The sequence below is a fragment of the Pangasianodon hypophthalmus genome, chromosome 22 (assembly GCF_027358585.1).
Source record: "Pangasianodon hypophthalmus isolate fPanHyp1 chromosome 22, fPanHyp1.pri, whole genome shotgun sequence".
Lineage (NCBI taxonomy): Eukaryota > Metazoa > Chordata > Actinopteri > Siluriformes > Pangasiidae > Pangasianodon > Pangasianodon hypophthalmus.
In genome coordinates, this window is record NC_069731.1 from 16,060,168 (window position 1) to 16,084,420 (window position 24,253).

At 37.5% G+C, this 24,253-nt stretch overlaps 1 protein-coding gene across 1 annotated transcript in view; it reads right to left on the reverse strand.

Moving 5' to 3' along the window:
* LOC113541299 (contactin-associated protein-like 2) overlaps nt 1-24,253 on the reverse strand; it is a 123,107-nt gene that overhangs the window by 38,178 nt on the left and 60,676 nt on the right. The window contains exons 7-13 of the mRNA XM_026938187.3: nt 23,881-24,024; nt 22,662-22,920; nt 13,978-14,127; nt 8,971-9,133; nt 5,092-5,198; nt 3,785-3,904; nt 2,418-2,618 (exon numbers count right to left, since the gene is read on the reverse strand). Coding sequence (XP_026793988.3) covers nt 2,418-2,618; nt 3,785-3,904; nt 5,092-5,198; nt 8,971-9,133; nt 13,978-14,127; nt 22,662-22,920; nt 23,881-24,024 — 1,144 coding nt within the window. The remainder of the gene's footprint in view (nt 1-2,417; nt 2,619-3,784; nt 3,905-5,091; nt 5,199-8,970; nt 9,134-13,977; nt 14,128-22,661; nt 22,921-23,880; nt 24,025-24,253) is intronic.

A 24,253-nucleotide genomic window follows, 5' to 3' on the forward strand; every position in this document is an offset into this window, starting at 1 on the left:
CTGGGAATCCTTCTCTTCTGATTTAACTAAAGTCACAACCACCAGGCAGCACAAGAGAAAATCATATTTACAGAACAGACTCTCCTTCAGAATCGCAGGGACAGGATGTGAGAGATCAGCTCACTCTAAAACAAACATTACAGACTTAATATTCCTCAGATTACACCTGGATAATATCTCACAATATCTCACATAGATAATATGATACAGGGAGTAATATCTGGATAGGTTAATTAGATACTTCCTGCTGTTATAATTGTAAATATTGCCATATTGGTCTCAAATGCAAATTTATGAGGGCAAAACTCTCACAAATATCTCTTCTGACTACCGAAATTCTAGCAAGCTGTGAGCTTTAAACGTAGACGAAGCAAACAGTCTGACAAACTAATGGCAAGATAATTTTGCATTAATGCTAATAAGCTGTGATTTAACTTGCAGATGCACTACTGGTTTATAACCCATAACCTTTAGCACTGTATATCTTGCACTTAATATTTGGTGATAACCCATTTTATTAAATAACTGGGTCTAAAGTAGCTATATGATATACTGCAGTACAATGTTAAGAAGCAGGAAAGTTATGCATGGTTTATAATGTGAAATATGAAACCATTTTTTAAGAAAATATATAGTATTATGTTCAGTCGAAGAGTATGTAGACGATATTCTTTCTTCCTACCATCAATACTGCCACAGTAACAACTCACAAAGCTAGCAAAGCTTTTTTTTGGACTTGTGTCAGTGACTTGTTTTTGTCATGTATATAGAATATCAGTAGACTTTTTTTTTTAAACAGATGCAAATTGAAGATTAACCTTTGCATTGTGCATTTACAAGTGAGAAAGCTTTTCTGTCGGTGGTCAAGAGGTAGCTAATGCAAATCATATCGAATAAAATACTAACTGTATACGCTTATCTGTGTGCGAGGCCGTGGGCCATTTTGAGTGCTGGTAATTATTTCTGAACCCATAAAGGAAGAGCTGCATTTTAATACAGCCGTCATTTCTCTCGGAGCCGTACTGCTCCATCGTGCACTAATTGCTATGACGACACAGACACAATCCATTCACGTTTTTCTCTTATCTCCCATATACACTGCAGTGCTGTAAAGTTAACATGAGAAGAAACAGGATGACTCATTTGTTCTTTCGTTCTTTTTCTTTCTGAGAAGGCCAGACTTCTCTACCCCAGATCCTCCTGGCCGATCCCTACATATTGTGAGATATAATCCCTCGAGCAGGTCCTGGGTCTGCCCCGGGGTCTTCGTCCAGTGGGACGTACTTGCTACAGCTGTAGTGGGAGCTAACCACAGGGCATCCGTATCAGGTACCCAATTCGGAGATTCGGAGGAGAAGCGGCTCTCCCCAGAGGCTCTCCCGGATTGTCGGGCTCTTCATTCTATCTCAGCAACCCTACAGAGGAACCTCTGCTACCTGTATTCACAACCTTATTCTTTCGAATAAGCTCCTGATCATAGCTAAGGATAGGGATGTAGACTAACTGGTGAACAGACAGCTTCATCCAAAACCTGAACTCCTGATTTACCACCACAGACGAGTATGAAAACTGGATGAGTTAACCAATAATGTCTATTTCAAAGTCACACTAATGCAAGTAAAGGATAACAGTTCACCTTTTATTGGCTCCTTGGAATAAAGACTCAAAATATGGCTTAATAATAATCCGTGTGACTTAATTACTGTGAAAAGTAAAAACTTCCCATTGTCCCACAAGAGCTAATCTGGGATTAAACAAATGGGGGAATCCAAATCAATGTAAAGCATTACTCAGTTATAACCTGGATTATATACTGAATCCTAGTGGCTAATTTCCTTTGCTGAACTTTCCAAGCTGTAGTGGAGATGAAAGGAAGCGGAACTGTAGAAACTGAGCTATTTTCCAATGGAGGCCAAGAAGCAGCTGACTGAGATTAACATGATTCAGCCTCGTCACCTGATTGAGAGACTCAGAAATAATAATATCAGGAGAATTACACTTCAACTTCACATATATTGGATTTTATGCAATTTAATTTTGATTTGTCATTTCATTTGGGAGCATTAAATGAAAGCAGTTCCAGAACTTTTTTTGTTTATCAGCTAAGTTTATTGGCCAATATATTGAGTTCTATTTAAGCTCTTTATGCTAACTGGACACTTCAGCGAATTTGAGAATATACAGTATGTAAATATAATGTTCCATATAAATACCACATCTGGTCATTTTAAAGATAATAATCCAGGTCCCAGGTTGTAACACTAGAAATTGTCAAAGAATTTTAAGAGGGGTGAATACTTATGCAAGTCACTGTAAATCTCCACACAGAATAATGACAGCTCTTCGAGGGAAAGTCTACAGACAATCCAAACTTTAGACATTGAACTAGTAATTGTAATAACTAGTAATCTCCATACCTGGAGTGTTGAGTAGACGTGATGAGCGGCAGGTGTAGGTGATGTGCTGCTCGCAGTGCTCGGCAGCGTCGGTAATGGCGCCGATCTGCTCCATGGTGGCGCTGTAGTTCAGCTGTAGTACAGTGCGTCTCTCCCTGCTCGAACCTGATACGGCTGTCTGCACTGGCAGGTTGTTGACCACCGTCGTCCACACCTTGTCCTCTGAAATACACGTAAGCCAACCATCAAAACACTGGCACAAGACTGAAGCGTTTCAAGAAATCCTCAGTAAAAATTCAACATCTTCATCTTCAGTAACTGTTTTATCATGGTCTCAGGTGTGGTGGAGACTGGACTGGACTGGATCATTGGAACCCTGGACGTGAGGTGGGAATACAACCTGGATGAGACACCAGTCCATTGCATGCATCATGCACACACTCATTCAAACCTAGCGGCATTTTACAGTCACAAGTCCACCTACTAGCATGTTTTTGGGAGGAGAAAGGAAACCAAAGAACTTGAAGGAAACCCACGTAATCATGTGAAACTCAGCTCTTCCCAAACACCATCCCAAGCTCTGGAGCAAACAGCAAGCATTCGATTTTCAAACAGGAAGTAGGAAAAGTTGCATTTTTACAAGGATATTTATAAATTTTACAATAAAATATTACATCTTTCATGTGTTTTGCTCAAGTTCTGACCTAATTTGCTTCCTGCACACGACATAACACTCTTACTGGAATAAGTTCACTAAGCTCTATCTGTATGAATTCGCCACTGAGCTTGATTTAATCAATGTCTCAGTGCAGGAATTCATCAGACTGTTCAAAGACATCACATCTGCCTTTAACTGATAACATTTCATGGGCTGAATCCACACACCCTCATACTGACTAAGTGATTTATTTCACGTTTCATATTTTTTTGAAATACAGGAACGTTTAACAGCTGAGTCCAAAATCGCTGCTGTGCTACAGGGACAAGTTTCCTTGGAAACTAATGTAAAGTCAACTGTTTTGGTGTGTTAAGGGATGACACGTCAGAAATAATTGGCTCAGGAGTGAAAATGTTTGTGGTTCTCTCACCATATTCCTCCCTTGAATATATACAATATGATTAAAAAATAATAATAAATATTGTAACTAAATTGACAATGAGACTTTTATTTGCTCTTTAATAAATCTCATATTAATTTAAAATCTGAATGTATTGTTCACACACTGCACACTGATGCTATTTGCTTCATTTGATCCATCATGATGCCAGATATTCCATTCAAATGGTCCCGTGTACAGCCTTAACACATTGTGTTAATTCATACTGTATCTATAATTATAATTATATAATATATTGCTAGTGACTTTTAGACTGTGTGTATAAATTACCTGTCATTTTGCAAATGACTCTGAATGGCCCTAAAGGTCCGCTGCCATCAGGATCGATCCAGTAGACGTCTGAAGATTTCCCCATGTGCTTATAAGCCTCACATGACTGCTCATAGACAGCTATGAGAAACGAGACATTCAGCAGACGGTTCAAAAAACTGACTATGTAGTTGAACTTTTCTCTCTGACGAGAATCAGAATGTAATGTGACTAGACACCAGCAATGCATTTGCAGGTTAATATCCCAGTGCTCTGTTTTGAAGCTATAATATATATATATATATATTATATATATGTATTTTATGTATATGTATTTTAGAAACATAGTTACAGTATCGTTAGCTTAACAGAATTCACCCAAAACATCAAAGGAACCTCATATGGCTTATCTTTCTAGTTTCCATTTTATTTCGACATCCCAAATTTTGATTTAAAAGAAACTGGACCAGTAGATGATTTTCCAAGGTTTGGGATGCTGTGCTTTCTGAGATGCTTTTCTGCTCACCACAGTTGTAAAGAGTGGTAGAGTTACTCTAGCTTTCCTGCCAGCTTAAACCAGTCTGACCATTCTCCCCATCAACAAAGCATTTCTGTCCTCAGAACTGCTGCTCGCTGAATGTTTTTTGGTTTTCTCTAGAAACTCCATTCTGTGTATGAAAATCCCCGGAGATTAGCAGTTGCTGAAATACTCAAACCAGTACTTCTAGCACCAACGACCATTCCAAAGTCACTACAATCATAATTTTCCCCATTCTGATGTTTGGTTTGAATAATAACTGAAGCTCTTGACCTGTATCTGCATGATTTTATGTACTGCACTGCTGCCACATGATTGGCTGATTGAATAATCGCATGAATGAGCAGGGGTGCACTTATGTAAAGATTCCCCACTGAGGATAATTTCCAACTGAGAGACGATGCAAGTTAAAAAAAACAAAAAAACAAAAAAACATAAGGACGCTCTGGTTAAATGTGAAATGATTGTGCTTTAGCGTGGGTGAAATGTACAGACGTGGTCTTTCATGTAGACTCCAAATCAATAATAATGAGCTCGAAGGTTTGTGCCAGTCTGTGCTACAAAGGTCATGCCATCTCAAACATCAGTAAAGCTAAAAGAGGAAATGTATCTTAAGCCTCCTGCTCTACCAAGTGCTCCATGTCACCTACAAGCAAACAGAAGCAGTTATAAATCTAGCTTTTTCAACTCTGTTTAAACAAAACCATTATAGCTCCTCTGCTCTTCCTGATTATCAAAGCCTTTATCCAAGGCAGATATTGGGGCTTGAGTTCCAGGAGGGTGTACATACATGTGTGGCAGGTGGCTCCGGTGTATCCAGTGCTATCGCAATAGCAGCTGAAACTGTCCCAAGTCTGAGTGCACCTTCCTCCATGCTCACAGTGATTAGGCAAGCACCTGAAAAGCAGGACAGATCATTAGAGCAGAGGAAGTGTGGGAAAATTCAGTCTCATATCAAACACAATTGCGGCTTTTTCCTCCTGTTCAATGTCACACCACTTCACCAGTCTCCATCCAGCCGCTACAGAAGCTCTCATAAAAAAAAAAAAAAAAACGTCATTAAAGTCTAGGTTCAATAACCTGAAAGAAATATTCACACGTGGTCTACACTTATTAAGACCTGAAAAAGGTAAGTTCAGAGCACTCCTTTAAGCATGGAATCCTTTCATGAACGTTTTCTTTATGGAAAAGCTGCAGGGGCTTTATTTTAATAGAGACAAAGAGAACAGAGACAGGAAACTGGCCTTAGCTATAGCCAGTGAACAGGTTCTGAAATCTACTGGACATTATTGAGCAAAAGATGTTGATTCATTTTCTATCACAGCAGCTCTGACAGTAGATCAGGACACAAGGTTTATATTAATGCACTCATTCTAATAGGTTACTCTTTGTATAGTCATAACAGGGACGTGGTGAACACTCCACATAAACATATAAAACAAAGAAATAAGCAAACAAAGCCTGCAATAGCTGATATTGTGAGGCTTTCTGTGAGCAAATGTTTATTTCCCACTTTTGGAAGGAGTCTCCAGTGTCAGTGCATTGTAACAGTCAGAGTTAAAGTTGTAACTTCTGACAGTCTTTGAATGAGCCTTTGTTCAAACAAACTTGAGAAATGAACGTGTTTCATTAAATGCAACTATAAACAGACAAAACGTATGATGTGTATTTCTTTAATAAATAAAAATTGTTCTCATCGGCAAATTCCTGTGGCATAAGATGCACAAAACACTTCAAGGTGTGCTGTTATTGGGAAATTATTAAGAGTAAGAGTTACTCCCCTTCACGTCGGGTTGACAACATCACAACATCACAACATCCCAGCACTGATTATTTTCCTATAACAGCATACCCTATCATGCTTTATTTCTTACACATGTAATATTACTAATAATAGCTTTCACTGAGCAAGTAAGTCCTTATTATAGGCTAATTCTGGAATAATTTGAAAAATAAATTAATTTCAGAGTAAAATCTTATTACACACACACTTACTCCAAACTAATCTAATTCTAAAAAATGAGACTCCTGAAACACATCTTATATATTCTGAGATTACAGGAATCAAGGCTGTTTAATTAACGTGCACAGAGTGTATGGAAAGCATTTATATGCTTAAGTTATTCACATCCACGCATTCTTTATCTTTGTTCCCAGTGAAGTCCTAATTAAAGCACCAAAGTTAAAAGTTTTAACGGGTTCCCTGCCTTTCTAATTGTGTTAATTACTCATTTTCAAAGATGCTTTAAACTGGAAATTAAATATGGCCAGTTTTACAGAGATACATTTTCCAGCTCTCTTGCGTCTTCTCCATGTCCAGCTTATTAGCAGAGCTGAATGCAGAATGAATCGAAAGCTCAAAACGGAGATCAAATCTAAGGAGCGTTTCACTCTGTGTAATCACCTGACACAAGTGTCACTGATAGGCGGCATGAATCTACAGTCTGAGCTAGGACGAAATCAGCCCCAGCCTTGCTTCTTAATACTACTACTGCAGTGTATTTTTTATTACAACTGTTGGTGGCACTGTTTCACAAAAATCCAAAATAATCCGCTTTATGACTTTAACAGCAATTTATCTGACGTGAACGGCAAAAATTAGACCTTATATTGATGTATATTTATCTTTAATAGACAGCTTTCGAGAGAAATGAATCTGAGCGTGTGTGTGCGCGCGTGTGTGTGTGTGTGTGTTGCAGAAATCCAGCTCTTGTCCTGTCTGTTTTATTTGTTGAATCCAGTACTCGTGTCTGTGTAATGGAAAGTGACACTTATAAATACAGCCATTATGGACAATCAAAGGGAGGTAATGCTTGGTTTAAAATACTGTCAGGACATTAAATAGGGTGGACAGTAAGCTTGGTACAAATGACCACAAACACATGACTCCTAGAAGACACCGATTTCAAGGTTCAAGGTACAAGATTCTTTATTTGTCACATACATAAAGAACCTTGAACCTTGGACCTTGAAATCAGTGCATTCTGTGTAGTGGCTTGCAATGTAAAAGATCAGATTTATGTAATGAGAGGCAATAAAAATGCCACAGGAAGTAAACATGACCTCCCACGGTCCCGCGTTTTAGTCGCTGTGCCGAAACAACATTGACATCTTAACTGATGAAGAGAAACACAAAATCAATGGTGTTGTAATGAGCGTCTGAGTCCCAATAATGATTTCACACCTCAGCCGATCGAGTTCCAGATAAACGATAAGAGAACGTTTGACATCCTCTCATCACCTTTGTTATTGCAGTACACACTGCGAAGTGTGAAAGCTCATCGATAAGCTTAGATCTAAGAATTCTCTAGACAGAAATCAGGTGTAAGTATTAAGACTGTGATTTCTTAACTGTAAGAACTGATCCAAGCTATGATTAGCTTTATAAAACACTGATTCATTTTATTTGTATAGCGCTTTTAACAACTGTCACAAAGCTGTTTTACATGAAAATCATATATACATTTTGATCCCTAATGAGCAAAGAAAGGAACGACTCCCTAAGTCAGTAGATACAGATGAACAATTTAACAGGTAACTTCACATTATTTATCAGTACGCATTAAACAACAACCCATCGCATCATAATTCTCCTTAATGGAGCTTCATGTGTTTTTCTTGTTCCAGGTGTTGAGTGTTGATTTATCTCATTAATGACATTTGTTAATTGGTGTGCTTAACGGTGTGTTACCTTGCCGGGGTGTGAGCGTGAAAGACTCGCAGCCCATAAAGACATGTTAAGCATCAGAGGCACAAAATGCAAGGGTAATCAATCAATATTAGTGTAATGACAGAGAGCTGGTGCTTCGCTAAACTGATTCAACCTTCTGAATATGAGGTGGCTGTTTACTCTCCTGCTTAAAAATTACACCAAAATCTATCACAATAATCAACCTGACTATGATTATGTTTTACCTAGAACTCATTACCCAAATGTATAATGAGTAGCTCCACAGTCATTTTTCGAGGTATTGCGTCTGTATATTTACCACACCATTATTTCATTACTGTTTATTGTATATCAGATTTTGTACTGCTTCCTGATTGCATCTCTTTTCTTTCCTGCAACTGTATAGACAGGTGACAAATTAGGTCGTAATCTGGAAGCCATTTTGCTGGCATGGTCTGGGTTTACTAGTCCCTTAGAGAGCAACCTCACTGCAAATCGATACAAAGGTCTTCTGACGGATCACATTTCTATCCTGACGGACGGGGTCTCTTTCATCCGCAGGGCATGAGGGCTCACTAATTGGTTTGATGTGGATGAAAATGATGTAAATCATACACTATGGGCTTCAAAGTCATCAGATCTCAAACCAATTAAATACCAACTGGGAGATTTTAGAGCGACGTGACAGACAGCGCTTTCCACTGCCATCTTCAAAACACCAATAGAGACAATATCTTTTAGAAAAAATGGTCTTCATCACTCTAATAGATTCTCACTTCCAGATACTTGTAGAATCGACACCAAAAAAAGCACAGAAGCTGTTTTAATGGCTCGTCGTGGTACAAAGCCTTACTAAGACCCTTCATTTTTTTCCTTTAATTTGTCACCTGTCTATATATACTGTTTGATAATATTTCAATCCTAGCAAAAACATTGAAATGACCTGTAGAGAGTAGAAGTGTTAAAGCTGCAGTGTTGAGATTAGATCAGTGTTCAGACCTGTCTATGATGGCACACGTGTCCAAGCTGACATTCTCGAAAGCTCCCAGCATGCCCTGCTCCACAGCTGCCAGGTCAGCTAGCTGATCGTCCACCTGGATGAGCTGCATGCAGCCCTGAAACGAGCGCTGTGATGGAGACGCCTGGGTCTGCAGGAAATAACCTGTGCGCAGATTAGAGAGTACACAAAAACAAGAAATGGTCCCATTTACGTGAAATTCAAGACTTGTTGTGTTTTCAAAACATCTGTTTCGCCTTGCAACATGATGCGGATTCTTATCCCTTCTGATAGATAGATAGATAGGTAGATAGATAGATAGATAGATCAGAAATGTGATTAAAACAAATCTTTCCCTAATTTATTACAAATGTCCTGTGAAGATGAAACTGTATTAGAGACAGCATGATGAATCGAAGCCTGGATAAACTTTTAAATCCAACAAGCTGCTCAAGCTAAAAAATATTAGGAATAAATCCCACAATCACCCACAATCAGGCAAGGCCTTCTGAGACTCAACCTGTTACCTGGACCATCTGCTGTCTTTCTGACACATTCGTGTTTGAGTTGCGTAGAAAAGAAAAAGAAGAAGCATAGAATGAGGGAAAGAAGATCCCAGTGATAGAAACATGACAGGAAACACATGAGAAATAATGCCATAGGAGTTGAGGACTGAAGGAAAGAGCGCAGTATAGCATCTCGACCACTAACGGGATAAATGTGTCTATATGAAAAAGTGCCAGGGGAATTCAGGCATTAAAAAAAGACAGGAAGAAGGTGATCTTGTTAGCTGCGCATGGACGACTAGGTTACCGCAGCCTGAATTGTCACAGTGTTGTAGTGTTGCAATTAAGTGACAAGACGTGTCAAAATGTTTCATGCGAAATTAGAGCATCATGGAGGACGTGTAGTTGTTTGAACCCGGTGAATGTAAGTAAGGGTGTAAAGTCATCTCGACAGTAGTTTAAAACTAGCATGCTGTAGAATTTTGCTCACAAGTCAGTAACTAATCATTAATTATATGAATTTTGAAGCAATCAAGGTTCACTCAGGAGCTCTCACAGGATATTAACCTTTTTTTTCCCAAGCTGAATTTTTCATCTTTTTTGTTCAACCGCTCCATTAAATGATTTACAAATAAATTCCGGTTTGATAAATGAGGCGCATTGAGGTTGTCCTTGGTTCCTCGATTCTGAACAATGTAATGTGGAGTATAATCTCCTCACAATAATACAGAATACATTTTCACGCTCGACCATGCCCATGGTTTATAGAGGTATTTAGCATGAGAATGTGCTGAGAAGCTCTCCATCATGCTCTATGTGACCTTGTCGAACCAGTGCTACAGCCATGTATCACATAACGTGACCCAGAAAACAAAAATCAAGGATATGACATGAGCATTTAAGTGTTAGTATATTCAGAACTAAGTCAACCGAAGTGATAAGAATTATAATCAGGTGTATATAAAAGCCACCGATGCAGCTTTATCTGTCACAAACACCTGTTTCTATTCTCACACAGCGAAGTAATCATGAGCATACTGATAAGGATAGCGTCCAAACCACAGGGACACGGACCAGACAACTGCAGTGTATTATAATATGCTATTTTTATTCTTTATCCACCCAAACAATGCATGATGAAATTAGCTGGAAAAAAAACAAACTCTCAGACCGGAGAGGCGAGTCAGGAAATAACCAGCATGGTGTGTTGAAATGAAAATGGTGCTGGAATGGATACAACGGGTTTAACGACAGAGAAGGACAAGTTGAACATGACTACATATAGTATAATGAAGCACTTTTCATTAGCTGCTCACAGAGAAATCAGTTATTTGCGACAATGTACTTGCTGTCACAGAAGCTCTGATTGGACAGAGCCATAGATTTGATTAATGTAGTTAATTAAATCTGATGCACTCTGGTCAGTGTTTCTGAATTCGTCTCTTAGCACCAACAGGCCCAAATAATCTACAACGTGGCCTTGCGAGGACAGCACTGGAACAAACACCTAGCCATGTGCTTCAGCAATAACTATGGGTCTAGGTTGACCACACTGGATTTCTGTGCTGAGTGACTCAGAACATGCTTAAACTGACTTAAATAAAAAAGATATATATATATATATATATATATATATATATATATATATATATATGACAAAGTTAACAACAGAAAGTTACACGTATTCAGAGCTGGGTTAAGCACATGCTTAAACTGACTTTCTGGGCTCCCTATTATAAAAATTATAAAAATAACCTGCATGAAGTTTTGAGACATTTTCTTCCCCAACAGCTTCTACACCAGTGTCTTTAAACATAAGCATGCCCCCCCACACACACACATACACATACACTCAGATACACACCCCTTAAGGAAAAATTATCAGGGATAGAAAATGCAGACTAAAGCAGCAGATAGATTTTTTTTTCCTTTGCTGTGAAATGTAATACAATGTAACATAAAAGCAAGAAATTATTTTAAAAATGAAAAAAAATGTTTTTTTGCACTAAAATTAATGTAGCCACAAGACGCTAAATAGAGGTCGTGAAATTATGATGTGTGCACATTTTTTTATCGCACTTTTTATTCACAGTTTTGATTAGTTCAATTAATAAAATAATCCCAATGTTTTGGTTTATATGACGGAGTGAGATTCTTATAAAGAAAACGCATAGGTTGAAGGATAAGCTGACCAAGCACTCATATACTACACTTACAACTCACTGTAAATTAATTCCTTTAAACTTTATCCATAAAAAATTCTCTCCTCGAGACAAGCAAGGTCTCAGACTATGATTACAGTCAATTCTGTTAATGGAAAATGGGCTTAAGTCCAAGTTCATATTTATGCGTACCACCAATGTGCACAATTTTGGTAGTAAATCCTCACTTCGTGCACAAAACTCAATCATCTTTATTTTATTTATAGTGTACAACAGCACAATTTGCTTCAACAGATTGCTTACTGCTTTGTTACACTCACTTTACACTGCTCTGCTAAGTCAATTTTCTGTGTATGCTGTAATTTATTCCATAAATAATGTTCAAATTATTAATTACAGTGAACAGAATTCACAATGATTTCCCACAGAGATTAAATCGAGCAGCCGTTTATTTCTCGCAGAACAGGCAACCCTGCTACATTTATCTGAAAGCTGTAAATGTGAGTTATTTGATTAGGTCTAAATTCCCTTACAGGACAAATGGAGCTCTTTCCATTTTTGTGAAAGGAAAAATCAGTTGTAAACAAATTAGCGAGTGCAGATATATCAGCCCTGAGTTGAAATAACAGCGATGGAAGGAGGATTATCGATTGATAATTATGACTGTGCATCAGGAGCGTGTAGAGCAGTAGTGAGGCATTTTACGGGCCGTCATGCGTAAATGTGTTGTCAGAACTGGAGAGAGCTTTTTTTTTTTTTTTTAGATGAATAATGACAAAAACGTGGCTGTACGTGGACACCAAGCTTTTGGATGAAAGATAATCAGGCTGATTAATGATCAACCGCCTCCAAAACTCTCAGACAGAGCAGTACCAGAGCTGACAGGTATAATACTCCAGCCATGCCAAAACCAATATTAATAAACTTTATAAATGAGTTTTAATACAGACTCCAATTATATGTAGAGATAATAGTCCATTTCATTTGTCTCTGGCATCATTTAATTTTTTAAATCATATAATCAGGTATGGCATTTTGTCTCCCACGCTAATTCAGTACTGGCTATGAGAACACGAGTCATTAATCACCTCTAGCGTCTCACGGCAAATGGTTTTTATATCCTGACTAGTCAGGTTGAACCCAAATCTCTTAATCAGGCTAAATCTTGTATGTATCCCTTAGTAATGGATGTTGTCAGTGGAAATGGCATTCATTCTACTATCACTGAGAATGTAGCTTATGAAATATGAGTTATTATTTATTTATATATACTCACAATAATATAGTGTATTCACTTTATTAGTGTGAATATATATAAATAAATAAATAATAACCCATATTTATTTATATATATTCGCACTAATTAATTATAGCTGAAAGTGTTTGTGAGTGAAGTGACTTGTGGCCAAGTGTGGTGACCCAAACTCGGAATTTGTGCTCTGCATTTAACCCATCCAAGTGCACACACACACACAGTAGTGAACACACACACACACACCGTGAACACACACCCGGAGCAGTGGGCAGCCTTTTTTACACGACTGCCCCCACATAGTGTATTCACTTTATGACACGTGAGTAGTTTACTCACATTGGTGATATTATTAGTATTATTATTATTATTATTATTATTATTATTATTATTATTGCTGTTATTGTTGTGCTTTTATCATGATCAGGGTCCATAGCAACAGTCTGAACAAAAGCAAGCTGGCTTTATACAGGGAAATCCATAAAACAGAGGACCACAAACTAGGGCTAGGACACAACAGGGTATAACAATAATTTAACACAGAACAGGTGAACACAATCAGGCAACAAACCAATGACAGGACGGGGCAGAGGGAGGACTTGAAAAAAAAAAAACAAAACAAACAGGAGCCATCAGTACCACAACACAAAGATGGAAACCATCTCCTAGAATTAACTCCCTCTTTTAGCTAAGAATTGCTCTAAGAAGATTTATACCTGATGTTTACGCCCATATTTTAACATTTTTCTTTACTCTTAAGTAGAACTTCTTTACTCTCTTTAAAGGCTTTTACATACTGGCCCAAGTTATTATTTATTGCAAGTTACTTCTTATTTATAATTGCATTAATAATAATTTAAATAAAACATCTGTCTAGTTGTCTAAAACGTTTAAGGAGAACTAAAGTTAGAAAGCAGGCTTCTGTGCATCTCAACTCCAAACATCATAGAAAGATGTCACTCTTTTCTCAAGATCTTTCAAGTTCATCCACTTAAATTTCTTTAATGTGTTAAAGCAGTGCAAATTAACACCACATTTCCATTTGGCACCTTGTTAGCAAGAGCACATCTCACTTATTTAATCACCCACCTCCAAAGTGGTATGTGCCTCCAGTTGTGATCTGAATGGGTGTGTTGGTCCTCACAGCGGAGGCTTCATCTCCGTCGATAGTTAGCATGGCGAAGTTTTCTTTGGCCATGAAGCGAACTTCATGCCATTCTCCATCATTCAGCCCTGAACCTGTAATAATAAGAACAGTGATAAGAAAAATAATGAGAAGATGATAAGAATGATAAGAACATTACTAAAGAAATGACGTTTATGTCCCAAGTTTATGTTGTTTTATGTTGTGTTGATTTTTTTTTTATAACCATTCATTCACAGGGATTTATATGGCAGATGCTCCAGCTAATCAAATTCCAGTAATAAATGGATTTAAAAATGTGGTGTTTAACAACAACAACAACAAAAAAGTATAATCAGTCATATGGTGACGTTTTCTGTAGTGAGGTAATTATTTAACATTTATGGAAGGAGTCTCCAGTGTCAGCACTGGATTTCCTCCCTGGGAAAGTCTACAGGACAGAGGAGTTTGTGCTTCCTGGTTTCTCGGTAACGTGACAAGCTGCATTTTGTTGTCTTATTAACTTCTATAGAGAGGCTGGTAAATGAAGGACTGTTTGCTTAAACTTAAGTGCTTGCTTGCTTACATTAAATGTAACTATAAATGGGTAAAAGTATGATGTCTTTTTTTAATTAATAGAACTGGTAAGCATTAGCAAATTGCTGTGATCTAAGTAGAGTGAAAAAATGCTGTTATTGGAAAATAATTAGCTCCAGGATGGTAAAAGCAATGTTTTGAGCTAGGCTGCATCACACCACCATTTTGAATTTCTGCCTCTATTTCTCTTATTGTCATGTCATTTTATCACATCTGTCTATGGAGTTATCCTGTTTCACGCCTCAGATATGAGAGTTGACTGCTGTTTCATTGTCACCAATTTGGTCGATATGGATTAATGTCTTTATTAATCTTTATATTTAAATCCAACAAATAGGTTCCTCCAAACAGAGTTATATTAACATGCCGTCTTTTAAGGGCTACGTATATGAAAGAGAGCGATAAATACAATGCTCAAAATCTAATCTAAATTACGTATGTTGTTACAATAGCAATGTTTAAGCTTGTTTGTTTTTCCAGAAACATGTATAATTTATCTCATTTAATAACGCCATTTCCGCACTAGGAGAATTGCACTCTTTATAAATATATAATTAGATATTAATTTGGTATTATTCAAGTATAATGCTTTATTAAATGCGCTGATGTGGAGCTTTACGAGAGAAAACACTCTGCTCAGACTCATAACTCCGTCAGGCAGGTCAGTGGGTTGACGAGCAGCAAATTACAAGATGTTTTTTGAATCTCAATCACGACTGAGTGCTGAAAAGATTCGAAGCTCATTTGATGGCTCTAAGCGATAAATCGCAATCATTTATTAGGGTTATTTACACTTGAGCCACCAGAAGACAATAACAACCAGCATGAGACATCTTCAAGTTGTTGTTTTTTTTTACTATTAATGTTAAAAAAGATGATTAAAGAACATTAAATCACTAAAGCTCCCTGGTGACCATTTTGTTACCGTCATTAAACAGAAAACTGAGTAATTGCCTTCTGTTTTCCTCTCTCTCTCTCTCTCTCTCTCTCTTTACACAGGACACAGTCCAGTTCACAATACCTGGCACACTATTATAGTTGAGAAATGTGTCTGATGTTGGTAGTGATACACAGTATTCAGTCTCTCCATCCATCCATCCATCCATCCATCTTTGTCACTCTAACTCTGTATGTTTTGGGTCCCATTTAGCTGGACATAATCTTTGGAGTCTAGTCTCAGGCACAGAAAAAGATCTTGCAAGTCGACACTGTGAGCCCGTTTAACAGGAAATTAATGATAATACGCACCTTTAGAGTAAACGGCACAAAGGTTTATGAGATTGCAATGTGATCTGCCTGTGATATTGAGTGTACGGGTTAGATTTAGTAACCGTGCACATATAAAAGAGAAAAAAAAAACAGCAATATTGTACTCCACACTGTAATTTCATTCAGTAAAATGAAGAACCGCGGGAAATGTAGAGCCACACTTCAAGTTGTTTTCGTTGTCATGCAATCCATTCACCCATGGATTGGAAAGAAAAAAAATAATACAGCTTTTGGATCACAGTCCAACACACAAAGCAATACAATTGTGGAATGCAGACTACTGGAAACATCACACAGTTAACACAAGAGAAATATACAATGCACACAGTATGGAAACTACACTGTGCACATACAATAAACTCCACTTCAAGAGCATCACCACCGTGACTCCTGCATTTTCCAGTAAGAACTGATGGATCAACTAATTACTCATTGCTTGAAATCAAGTTGACATTTAACCTATTAGGTCTTTATTGTGGGATAGCCTAATCTACTTATGGAAAAACTAAATTTCCTCCGAGACTTGTGTGAGTGAGAAGCACTGAAATGGGAAAACTGGAGAAAAAGATGTGCAAACGTGTTAACAGCCAGCCTGTCAAACGGCTAATATAACAACATTGAGCTAGCAAAGGTGCTAAAGTGGAGAGAAATCAGTCAGTTAGCAAGTGATGTTGTACACATAATTGTAACATAGCCTTCTCTTAAGCTTAAACCAGTCTGGCCTTTCTCCTCTGACCTCTTGTATCAATAAGGCTTTACCACCTGCAGAACTGATGCTCACTGGATGTTTTTTTTTGTTTTCCACTCCATTCTGTGTAAACTCTAAGGGCCTGATGCGTATTAAAATCCCAGGAGTTTCACAAATATTTAAACCAGCCCTTCTAGCACCAACAACCATGCCATAATCAGTGAGACCCCTTTCTGCAGTGGTGGCTCAACAGTTAAGGCTCTGGGTTACTGATCAGGAGGTTGGGATTGAAACCCCAGCACCACCAAGCTGCCACGGTTGGGCCCTTGAGCAAGGCCCTTAACAGTATCTGCTCCAGGGGCTCCGTACCATGGCTGCCCCTGCGCTTTGACCCCAACTTCCTAACAAGCTGGGATATGAATTCCAGAATTTTACTGTGCTGTAATGTATATGTGACAAATAAAGGCTTCTTCTTCTGATCTGAACTGCACGAATAAGCAGGTGTACAGATCTTCCTATTAATGTGGCTACTGAATGTATATTTATGTTTTCTTACAGTAGAGATGTCAAAGTATTATTATTATTGTTGTTGGCAAAATTTTCCAGAATTCAGCTCTAGCTACTTCCAAAAGCTCTAGGGGATTTCGCAGACTACCACATAAAAAATGAAATTTTTTATTAAATCATGCATCACATTGATTAAACATACTCATTTTCTTTTGAACTTTGGGATTTCAACTTACAAAGGCTGTTTTCCGGAACAGACCACAGGCCAGGTCATGTTAGTCATCTACAGATAGGGTTTAACTGACCAAGAAAACAACTTCTATGCTTAGTGATGTATTTGTTTGAGTTGTAACATATTAAAACGTGATTTCATGAAGAAACTGATTTTCAGTCAGTCCTACTTCATACAGTACTTAATTAAAATTCAATATAATGTTGAAGTGACATTTAGATATTTCTGTCCTTCATATGAAAATGTCCCAGTGACTGTCAAATGCTTTTTTTCTATGTGTGCAAATTTGTAAATAGCAATCATTCAAGCTAGGTCCTGAAGACTTTCCCATGGTGGAAAACGTACTGACCATTACAAAACATTGACTGGAGATTCCTTCCATAAATAAACTTCTTCTTATAGAAAGCTTCACAACATCAACGATTACATGTTTTTTCTTTGCTAAATCACAGCACATTTTTTAAAATTCATTTATAATTAGGCTTAGATTATGTCACGTGTCCACGGTGAATGAGTTGTTACTATAGAAACTATCAAGAGCATTAATAGAAACTTGTGATTTATTTGCCTTATAGGGAAAACTACTGTCAGAGCTGCTGACCAATCAGAAAGGAGAATTTAACAGTTCTCTTCTATAAAGAATTTTACTGAGATTTCAAGTGTCACTATTATATTTTTTAATAGTTGTAGAGCTTTATGAATACTGGTTTGTATAGAAAGTCTTATCTTATAAGAAAAAATGCAGTGCTGGCTTTGAAGCCCATCATAAACACACTTCTTTTGTCAAACCAAATGGCCTCTTTTCAAGGCTTTATGATTTATCTGTTTGTAATTCACTGCATGGATTTTGTTCTCTGTGACCCAAGGAAGTGAATCAGGCATCTTCAGTCAGAAAGAACACCTGAAGTTAGATCTCTTTCCACTTCATTCTATCCACATCTAGTCTGCCGATACAAAACGCTTCCTGTGTAATCTGCTCTACACCGAAAGCATGTAGACAAGCCACTATAAAGCCGCCATTAAAGGCTCTACTGAGGTCACGAGCACAATAAAAAAACTATTCAATCTGTGATTCCATTTCCTTTTGCACACTGAACAGAAATGCATCCATGATGCATAGTGTCCCTTTGTGTTAAAAGAACACAAAGGAACCTCTGGGCCTCTGGGTAATGATGCAACTGATGACACACACTACAAAGGCAGGAAGTGGAATACACAGTGTAATTTCATATAGCGAATCCTCAGCACTGGAAAATGTTACATTAAATTCTTGGCAGCTGCTGATTTACTGAAATGATCTGTTCTCCCAAAAAGAGATACTGAACGGTGTGTGTGAAGGGTGTTGACCTACGAAAAAAAAAAAAAAAAAACCCTCTCTGCTCTGTACTTAAGCACGGCTTAAGCACTGCACTTTACTAGGTTAATCTTTAGCCTGAAATTATACTTCTGCTGGCGAAAAAGCTTCTCTAAAGGTATTAAAAGTACGCAAATAAATACAGAATCTCAAGAGCAAGCCACTCTAATGTCACTTTACACATCTTTGCCGAATTTCTAACAATTGGTGCCGTGACCCGGATGGCACTCTAACAACTCTTTGGTGAGTTACAGTATTACTTATAAACCAGGAGAAAAGTTGACCGGGTTCCTTTTCTTTTAAGACAGACTGACTGATACAGCATACAGAATATTTCTCAGGGACTGAGAGGATCTTAGAAAAATCTTAGAACTGGAATTAAAAAAAAAAAAAAAATTATTATGGCACTGGATATGGCAGAAATGCATTATTAATGCAGTGTAATACAATATAGACATTTCAGATTATCATACTGCACCTTCATTCTGGTACATCATTAGATTTACCTAAACTGCATCCTATTAAATGTAACCTGTAATCAAAACCTCTCAAACATTTTCTCAGTTGTTGAAAAATTGTTATTCCCAGGTGTTGATCTTATCTACTTTCCAAAGCTTATAAAACGAAATGAGGAGAATTTAAGGTGTTAATGTTTTGAAACCAGGTTCCTCCGAGACTTGTGTGAGTGAGAAGCACTGAAATGGGAAAACTGGAGAAAAAGATGTGCAAACGTGTTAACAGCCAGCCTGTCAAACGGCTAATATAACAGCATTGAGCTAGCAAAGGTGCTAAAGTGGAGAGAAATCAGTCAGTTAGCAAGTGATGTTGTACACATAATTGTGTTGAGTGAGTTCAGTCTTTACAACATCTAAAGTAAGGTATTGATGCAGATCACTTCTTTGAAATAAATATCTTAAATATATTAAAAAAAATGTATTTCAGTAGCAAAATCAGATTAGTTTGGAATCAGAGTTAAACCAGAATGCAATTTTGTCCAATATGTGTGAAGGCCTGGAAAAATCCGTCAGATGTCACTACAGCTGTATTCTAGAAAACAGCCAAAAAAAGAGTTTTGAACAAAATTGTTTTTTTTAAAAAAAGAAACTTTTAAATGCTAGAACTTTCTGGTTGAGATACATGCAAAAGTATCTCAAAAGTAGTTTTTAAACACATTGAAATTTCACCTTGTGGTGGCGTTTCCCAGGCCACCACACATATTATGCAATACATAACAAAGACTGACTTTATTATTTATTTATCATGTAGTTTTATTCATATTCTTATTAGATTTGACCTCCACCAAGCTGGGAAAATGGTGACTTCAAGAGGAAACCAAATGGGGCCATTTTTTTTGCATTCAAAATGTCACTTTGTGTCAGCTCAGCAGAATAAAAGCACAAGAGGACAAGTGTACACAATCAACTTTCTGCAGATAAGTGTGTATCAAACACAAAAGCATAAAGACAAAAGCTAGAGGGCTTCGTTTAATAAAGAAGGGAAATGGTTTCAGCTATACGAAGGAATCAATATGTTATAGAGCTCTGGGTAAACTAATATGTATCACTCTTCATTGCTTCCCTGGAAACGTCACCGTCTTTGAACACATAAAAACCTGAAAGAGAGCATAACCAAAACCAATTGTGCAATTTTTATCAGTTTAAAATGTCACTTCATGCCAGTTCAGTAGCAAAGCACAAGAGCACTAGTCTACATATTTAACTTTCTGCAGAAAAGCGTGTATCAAACCTGAAAAGCATTACAGCATAGAAGATTGCTCCAGGCTACGCTATCGAAACTTTATACTTTTTTCTGAAAATAATGCTGTATAGTGATTCTCTATAGGTTCAGGAAATTACCTGGGTTGTGAAGACTCTCAGATTTTCAGAGAACCAAATATTTACCGCCAAAGAACATAGTCTAGCCAAAGGCCAGAGGGCTTCATTTATTAAAAGGGGAAACGGTTTCAGTTATACCAGTGAATCAATATGTGATGGAGCCCTGGGTAAACTAATATACGTTTCACTCCATTGCTTCCCAGGAAACGTCACTGACCTTGAACGCACCACATCCAGACTGGCAACACACAGAACAAACATAGCCAAGTGTATACAAGGCAAAAACAAAACCCCCTACCTGTAACAACTTGCGTTTTCTTTTTTTTTTCATGTAGTATTGCTCATAATCATGTGATTCTTCAACCTGTCATTTTTGCTTATGAATATTGTGTAGGATCAGATTTCAGTTGAAAATCTCAGTGGAATGTCAGGTCTTGGAAATGAATATGTAGCAATGCCATCAACACCTATTATTTTGCTAAAAGGTGATTAAAAGCAAGCAAACAAATGAAATGAATCATGCTGGTAATACACTATTGACAAGCCAACTGTAAAATACGTTTCCAATTTTCTGAAATTATAATAATGTAATGAGTATATTACATCAATATAAAATGCCAGACAGACCCTTTAACTACATCAGCATCTTAAAATTGCTGTGGAATTAACCCTGCTACAACCATGTAATTACACATTATATAAGGACAACAAAGCATAAAGACAAGTAATAAGGAATAAAACGTGACAGCGGTATATATATAATATAACAGTAGTGCTATTATAGGAAAATAATCAGTGATGGGGTGGTGTGATGTGGTCTGATACAAAGTGGATTTACCGTTATTACCGTATCGTTGATTATTTCCCAATATCAGCATAATCTGAAGTGTACATTTCTTGTATACCCCAGCACCTTACCAACATTTAAATTTATTAATGAAGGACATATTATACTTTTATCCATTTATAGTTGTTTAATGTTAATATATATTGTGGAACGTCCATGATGTTAGTTCCTGTTCTCACTTATGTTATAATTGCTATAATTGCCTATAAACCTAAAGTTACAGCTTTACCTCAAGAAACAAAACACTGACACTGGAGACTCCTTCCATACAAGATAAATCAATATCTCCTAATAGAAAGCTTTAAAACATTTTGTTTGTTAAATAACAATATATTTCTTACTAGCCTTAGTTCATATGGAGTGTCCACCATACATATTAAAATAAACACATTAATAGAAACCTGTGATTTCCCTTGTAGCCAGAACTGCTGTTAAAGGCGCTGTTATAGAGTAAAAGTAAAGAGGAGCTGGGGAAATTATATAAGTTGTCCAAGTGGAATTAATCATTACAAACGTTAGGCTTGTGAGAAATATTCACACCCACAAAAGGGAATTTACACATCAGAGGAAGAAGATATAAAACGAGAAAATATAGCCAGAGGAAACTTGAACCTACTATGAACATGAAAGAAATGAGGGTTTTCTTTATTTTTACTGCTTTAGAATAATAACGAAGACATAAACACTATGAAATAACACACCCGGAATTATGCAGTGACGAAGTTAAGTGTTAAACAAATCAAAAGTAGTTCATATTTTAAATTCTTAACAGGATTCCTGATAAAACTTTGCATGCTTTCAGTATTTCTCAACCAGCTTCATGAGGAGCTCCAAACTAGAAGGTTTATTATTAAGTTCCCATATAGTGAAGTGAAGTGAAGTGACGTGTGGCCAAGTGTGGTGACCCGTACTCAGAATTTGTGCTCTGCATTTAACCCATCCAAGTGCACACACACAGTAGTGAACACACACACACCGTGAACACACCCCCGGAGCAGTGGGCAGCCTTTTTGCTGTGGCGCCCGGGGAGCAGTTGGGGGTTTGGTGCCTTGCTCAAGGGTCTCACCTCAGTCGTGGTATTGAGGGTGGGAGAGAGCGCTAGTCATTCACTCCCCCCACCTACAATCCCTGCTGGACCTGAGACTCGAACCCACAACCTTCAGGTTCACCTTCGGGTTACAAGTCCGAGACTCTAACCATTATATAGCCCCAGCTCCTCACTGCTTCTTCTGTCTTTCCCGGAAAAAAAAAGTATACACAATAATGTGTGTGTTAAAGAGCAGCCCACAAGCTCCCAGAATGCACAAGAAGCCACCTGTACCTGACACCATGTCTACACCCAAGTTCTTCTGCTGCGTGATGCTTATGTGCGCAGTGACTTTGCCGTCTTTCAGCGTGAGCTCCAGCATGCCGTCAGCCAGCGCGCTGAACAGGAGCAGGCCGTTAGAGTTCCACGTGCGAAACTGGAAGCTCACAGACACCATGTTGTGCTCCCTTCTACCTGGAAGCTGCAGGAAACTCGTGCCGTTGAAGGAAACCGGGAAGGTGTGAGATTCCACACAGGAGAATGTCAAATTACGCTACAAGTGGAGCAGAAAATTAGAAAAGCATTATTACAGTTTCAGTACTAAAAGTTATATGGCAAGGTACTGAGATGAGAATGGAGAAATTGCTTAAGCAGTGTATTATTAATTCAGTATAGCATCAAGCTATCAAAGGAACCTTCCCTCCTGTATTCTTTATCATGGAAAAACTGCAGATATTAAATTATAACCATGGTTTGTTTTGTTGTAGACTGTGTAGACAATAAGCAAGGCGAGCCCGAGGGCAATAACAGTGAGTAGGAGGTTTAAATGAGAGTCATATTAGGTAAAATATCTCTTTTGTGCAAATGCAGTGTTTGTATTGCATATTTAAAAATGGCTCAAATCCAAAGGTTTTTCATTTAAAAAAGAGCAAATGTTAAATATATCTTATAAAATGGCTCTATATGAGTTCATTGTGCCGTAGGATCTCTCACGTGGAACGCAGGTTTACAGATCGCTCTCTGAAATCGCAGCTACAGCGTGCTTACACAGCGGTGTGAATTCCTGAAGCTCAGCACAGAGAAAATGGCGCTGAGAGGCAAAAAGTTCCAATGTTACATTTAGGATCTTCACTGCCATTGAAAATATAGAGATATTAATCAATCTTGTTATGACAAAATGGAAAATTAAATAAATATTTAGCCATTTCTAAGCACTTCATAAAACAATCTTGAGATCAACTGTTTTTGTGATGAATATTAATGTAAAGTTCCAAACATGAATAATTAGTCGAGCTACTTTTGGAAAAGGGTTGCGAGCCGAAGTTTTTAATAAATAAATTAAAGAAATGAAGTTATTTAATAAATCTGTTTCACGTGCACATGTAAAATAGTTTCTTCATGTTAAAAATGTATTCTAAGTGCCTATGATATATGATACATAAACATAATATCATATTATTGAAAGATAAAATAGTGCAGGATGATTGGAGAAGAATTTATAAATGGAACTCACGAAGCTGGACGTGTCCACTTTCTTTCTTCTGGCCAGGTCGGTGATGTTTTCTCCATTATAGCTGATGCTCTCCATGCATCCTTTGAAATTTCTCCTGCCTCCTGAGATGAGTTTTCCTGAGTACGGCATTCCTCCAAAACTCAACTGAAAGTGCAGATAAGACTTACTAGAAGACGTGTGAATAACACAGAAGTTTTATTTATTTATTTATTTATTTATTTTACCATATGTGTGTGTGTGAGTAATATCACCCAATTCGTAGCCCTGCAATAACAGTTATTCAGTTGGCAGCAATGATGTTATCAAGAACCAAACATTATTAATGCTTGTTTCTTGTATATTAATAATTACAGGTGCAACAAGCATTATTATT